This window comes from Sinocyclocheilus anshuiensis, unplaced genomic scaffold, assembly GCF_001515605.1.
Source record: "Sinocyclocheilus anshuiensis isolate Anshui unplaced genomic scaffold, SAMN03320099.WGS_v1.1 scaffold255, whole genome shotgun sequence".
In the NCBI taxonomy this organism is placed as follows: Eukaryota; Metazoa; Chordata; class Actinopteri; order Cypriniformes; family Cyprinidae; genus Sinocyclocheilus; species Sinocyclocheilus anshuiensis.
The window spans coordinates 72,341-78,329 of record NW_015549578.1 but is presented as its reverse complement, the minus strand read 5'-3'; the positions used below and the strand labels follow the sequence as shown (position 1 = coordinate 78,329).

The following is a 5,989-nucleotide window of genomic DNA, read 5'->3' as shown; positions in this document are numbered from 1 at the left end:
GCCGGACTGCGCTTTGATGATGAGTTCTTGTTTTGTACCCAACGGGGCGAGCCTGGAGGACTGCCACTCCAATCTATTCTGTCTGGTAAGAGATCAACTGCCTGAGGGCCAGAAGCCATTTTTAGCCGGCCAGTCAATCAAACAAACAGAGGCCTGTTGATCTTAATACGAACTAAACCGCTGCTGCTGCCGGTTTGTAAATATGTATTAGACATTCAGGTGTGTGTTTGTGTTGTGTAAACGGAGGTTGGCGCTTGAGATACGGCTTTGTTGTGTTATTTAGGTCGTGTTTGCTAACGTTGGTAAACACTTGCTGAACTAACTGCCTGGAACGAGCTGCAAGTTGTAGGCATGAAGTAACTCTTAAGTAGAAAAACAGCCTTTGGGAGAGTCATGTTGAACAATATCAAGTCAAATCTAGGACACTACAGGCAAAACCATTGTTTGTTTTCATGCACTGGCTAATTTTGAGATTATAGGCTAGTTTGCTTTTATAACATGTCGTCTTTCGTGTAAGTGAAAGGAAAACATCCAAAATACACGTTTCAGTAGTTATTACACTTTTCTATCTGCGCTTGTAGATTTCAGTTGTAATATATTATATATTATTTTCTCAAAATTAGTTTTTTCTCTTCTGCACTGAGTCAGAAACCTCCACTTCAGTAGTACTTGCATACACCAAAGTTTACATTTTTTCTTATCTGTATTCTGAAGGTTTTCACGAGTGTTTTGTTTGTTTGTGTATCACTCATCTGGTTTTTATATAATTATAAAATACATGGTGAAAATGTATGTTTTTATATATTTTCTAGCTGTTGACTGTGTTTTCTGATTTATGGAGTGATAAAAAGAGATATCAAAAACGCCTACGGTTGGAACAAACATTTAGAACATAAAAAGAAAACTTTATATAGCACGTATTGATTTTGAGTTAGTTGTTTTTCATCATGACATTTTGTCAAATTTAATTGTACCAAGTTTTTACATTTTTTATTTTTTGACCTGGAAAAATGAAAATAGTGGCACAATAACTGACTTTCCACATTGTTTTATTTGTGCTCATATCTAGTTAGAGGGGTTTGTTTGTGCCATTTGCTTGATTTAAATAACATTTTATTCCTAAACATGGTGGAAATATATATATTTTTTCTGGCTGTTGACAGTATTTTCTGATTTATCGAGTAATAAAAATAAATCCCCTCTGTAAAAACCTTTAATATGTCAACAGAATGAAATGAGTCTTAATTGAATGTTTAGGTTTCTGTTCTGGAAATATATGCATATTAGTGCATATTTAATTAGATAATGGCTCTTTTGCATATTTAAACATGACATTTCAGAAAACCTTTAATAATTAGAAGTTCTAATGTACTGTGATCAATCAGCTGGAGAAATAAGGTGATCTTGACATGAACTCTCGTCCTTCCATTCCTGATAAGACAGTATGTGTGAACTTTGTCAAGAAAGGACAGATTATAAAAGCTATTTAGCTTTGTTTGTGGTCTTTGTTTTGTCTCTGTCTAATTATCTGCTTGGTTATGTACTAGTAATGCTTGTTGAAATTTGTAGATATAATGTGTGGTAATAGAAGTCTAATTTTCCTATATACACCTACGTTAGTTTCTTCAATTTGTGGTTGTAGAGTGATCTGTAAACAAGAGCCAAGTATTCATGATAAGCTTTCTGTCTGTCTGGCCTTATTTCACTTCCATCTTGCACTCATAATTTTTATGGACATGTTGGATAAACTACTTGCATTACTACAGTAATCCAGGTCAGACTGTGAACTTGATTGAAGTGATCTTTAATGCAGATTATGAGTGGAAATATCATCTCATCTTTGTTTGGGGCTTATTCTATAATTGGGGCTACATTTCACAAAAAAAGTGCAAAATCAATATGCTTTCTCAGCAAAATTACTGCTGGTTTCAGTTTATATAATTGAATCAGTGTAACATATCTGCTAGTTGCTCAGCGTAATTATTAACCATGTGAATAAAGTTAATCTTAAATAATGAATAAAAAAGTAGTTTCTATAATCTGTTGTTTTTAAATTCAAGATCCACTTACTGCGAAAGCTGTAATTTAAGGGACATTAAAGCAATTTCAAGCACAAAATATTGATAGATACACAAATACACAATAGACTTGAAATGTACTCTAAATTGTAGGATGAATCTTGGACAAGCAAATGATGCATATGAGAAAAGTTTTCAGATACTTATCAAAGTGGTGAGAAAGTTTAGCAAAAGTCAAAAGTTTTTCAGAGCTTAATGCTGACAGTGAATTTCAAATAGGCCTATGTTGATTCACTATGCTTAATGGACATGGTTAGATGGCGTCATCTTGCATTAGTCACAGAAAAACTACTTTAACATGTCTACATTTATCAAAGTTGCACAATCAGATTGACATTTGGGCTGTTTTTGCATAAGCATGTCTATTAACCCTAGTGGAGTTGTCGCTTTATCACTGGTTGCTGAGCTTTCCTACATGATGGATTTTTCTAACACATTTTCCCTCTCTCTTTGCCTTTAGGCTGACCTCACCGGGATCAAATGGAAGTGTTTTGTATGGCAGGGCCCCACCTCGTCCCCCATCCTCTTCCCGGTGACGGAGGAGGACCCCATCCTGTGCAGCTTCAGTCGCTGCCTGAAGGCAGATGTGCTGAGCGTGTGGCGGAGGCACCAGACCCCGGGCCGGCGGGAGCTCTGGATCTTTTGGTGGGGAGACGACCCCAACTTTGCCGAGCTCGTCCACCATGACTTATCATGTACGTCTGCTTGGTTGTTAAACTGACACATCTTCCAAACTGTAACATGTGCATACACAATTAGAAATATGTGTAGTGAGAGATGACGTTTTGCTTGTCAGAGGTTAAGCGGGGCTTGATACTGATTTTTTTCATAGCAAAATTGGTGGTTAGACTGGAGGTGTTTTTCCAGACATTAGTCATAGACCGGCTATTGATATTGCAGTTGTTGAGGTTTGCTAACTGCATTAATTGCAGTTGCGTTAAAGCAAAAGTATTCAAGGATTTTAGTATGTCTGCAGTGAGACTTTGAGACTTTATTTTTCTTAGCATAACTATTGATATCTGCATAGCAAATAAGACTTACTCAATATATAAGCAGCTCTTCTTATATGGAAGAGGAAACTGTGGTTAACGATGCTTATATAGATTGGCTGGCCTGGCTTGTTTTAAGGAGGGGGATAAAACATGTTTCTCATTTACCTTTTATTACCATAATAGCTTGATCAATACTTGGTCAGTGAAGCGCTAAGTTGGGTTAATTTCCTGGTTCTTTGAATGATTTGTTCCTTTATAAAAATCTCTTTCAACAACAAACACTCTTGAGAGGTCTGAGATGGAGCTTTAGACAGGGCTCAACCTAAAATATGAGTTTAAGGCCAGTAGACATAACCATCCTGTGACCTATCAGACCATTGATGTGTTATTGTTGGCTAACTTAGGTGAAAATTACATGACTTGATAATGAGTAACCAAGAATATAATTATCAAGAAATCATCTGTGTGCCATGTTATAGTTTCATAACTTGATATAATTTCTAGCTGTTATTGCCAATAAAAAAAAAAAATGTTTTTTTTTTTTGTCTAACCTAAAGTTAAATAAGAAATACACTACCATTCAAAAGTTTGGGGTTGGTTAGATTTTTTTAAAATGGTGTTAATTTCTATTATATACAAACATCTTACTGACTGCAAATGTTTGAATGGTAGTGTGTATTTTTCTGACAAATGAAAATGAAAAGTAAAAATTATGGTAGAAATCTGAACTACTGGCCCGACATTGCAATATGTGTGGTCTTCCAAAGTATCCATCTGTCTTTGCCCTATGCATTATGATTAACTAAAAAGTGATGGTAAAGGCTCTTAACTGGGCCAGCAGCAGTTGAGCATGTGGATATAATAGAGTACTGATCTGTCCTCTGTGTCTCACAGGTTATGAGGACGGTTCGTGGGAGAGCGGTCTGACCTATGAGTGCCGAACGCTGCTCTTCAAAGCCATCCATAACCTTCTGGAGCGCTGCCTCATGAACCGATCCTTTGTTCGTATCGGCAAGTGGTTTGTCAAACCCTACGAGAAGGATGAGAAGCCCATCAACAAAAGGTAAAAGAGAAGTTGTGCAAACTGATGATTGAAACTGTGACCGCTGTTTGCCTTGTTTACGTTTTGGCGATAACCTGGTTTCATGCCCAGCGATGCGGATGCTGGCTGTAAGCTGCGGCATTTAACAGCATGATCCTCATTGTTTGTCGCAGCAGACGAGTGACATCAGGCTGGTGGCATTCTTGTGTATGGAAGAGCTCCTGCTCTGGAAGCCAGCGATTCTGTCGCGTAACCTCGCGGGATACTCTGTTTGTTTGCTTGAGAGTTACACCAGAGCTTGTCGTCATCCTAATGAAGTGCCTGTCTTAAGTTAAATATTTGAATAATGTAGGGAGGGGCAAAAGGTGCGGTCCATCTAATTGTCTGTCTCATTTGCATAGATGTCATTGGCTCCCTAAGGATAGAGGTGTTGTGGTGTGTCTGTGGGTGGGAGGATACGGCTTCCTGCTGTGGCTGTGCGCTAGGGTTGGGTATCGTTCACATTTTAACCGGTACGGTACCAGTATCGGTACATGAAATTCGTGCCTTTTTTCGGTACTTTACTCTCTGTTCAATTACAAAAACAGTTATTTCAGTGAAAAAATAAGTCCCCCCCCCCCATAAATTCTTGTTTAATTTTTCTGAAAATCAAATGAAGGCATTAAAGATTTATTTTAAATCAAATGAAAATGAAACCCTTTAATTTTTGGCAAACAAACAAACTGAGGTTTACTGTTGAAATTAATTAATGGAAGAAAAATTGTGTGAATATTCCTTTAAAAAAATTTTGAATAGGCTAATAATTGTATTTTTTTTCTACAATTAAGTGATTAATCTGGTTGTAATATTTATTTTTTATCATTTAATTGTTTTATTTAAATTTGATAGAAAATGGAATATTTAAAGATGTACATACATATACTGTACAAAAGTAATACAAGAGTAATATATTTCTGTTACATGTTAAACCGTACTTTTATTTTGACAGGTTGCCATGAAGTTTCTGTGTGTATACAGTATGATGATGCTAGTTTTCTCAAATGAAACGGTAAAATTCTCGTGAAGTGACTCACAGCAGCTATGGGGATTACGTTTTTGTGTTCATGCTGTCATATAGTGAGACGCAGAGGCCGGAAATCACCGCGAGCATCACGCGTGCTTCAGTATTTGTGTGGTAAACAAAATTCAAACAAAAAAGGATTCATATTTAAACCATCTTTTTGCATTTTAATATTCACAGACACTAGTTCATATCGCGATTCGAATTAAGTGGCAGTGGCTGCTTTTGATTTATTCGTCCAAAATGTATGAATTCCGTGGCATTCCGCGAGATTTTATGAATGGACTCCTACGGCCCTAGAAATGTAACCACACTTCAGAACATTTTGGTTTGCCCTGTGTGTTGTTTGAACGAGTTGCAGGGGTGACATCACATCACGTCACAGAGTCTTTCTCTCTCTGTAGCGTATGCGCCCAGATGTGTTCTCAGGTACCGAAATTTGGCACCGATTGATTTAACGTGAATCGGTACTCTGTAGTACCGACGCAATTCGGTCGGTACCCTTAAAAGTACCGAGTTCGGTACCCAACCCTACTGTGCGCACAGTGCACTCAGTGTCAGTTAAGGATGCAAGAGCTGGAAAGTGTGGCTGCTTCCTCTAAGTTTTAATTAAAGAGCTTACTCTTCTCACAAAACACTGACTATGCGGTTTCACACTAGCAGGGCTTAAAGTTCTCTGGCACCGTGCAAAACTTGTTGATATCACGTTTGAGTTAATGAGTTCGTCTACCAATGTATGAGTGGAACACAGCTTTCACTCTCAACCAAACTAACATTACTAGCCAATCAGACATTTTTGGTCCTATAAACATGAGAC

General features: G+C 37.4%; 1 protein-coding gene across 1 annotated transcript in view; it reads left to right on the top strand.

The window, feature by feature from the left end:
• LOC107657551 (mediator of RNA polymerase II transcription subunit 13-like) overlaps window positions 1–5,989 on the top strand; it is a 37,586-nt gene continuing 31,597 nt past the window's right edge. Inside the window, exons 1-3 of the mRNA XM_016445690.1 lie at window positions 1–85; window positions 2,539–2,773; window positions 3,965–4,133. Coding sequence (XP_016301176.1) covers window positions 17–85; window positions 2,539–2,773; window positions 3,965–4,133 — 473 coding nt within the window. The 5' untranslated portion in view covers window positions 1–16. The remainder of the gene's footprint in view (window positions 86–2,538; window positions 2,774–3,964; window positions 4,134–5,989) is intronic.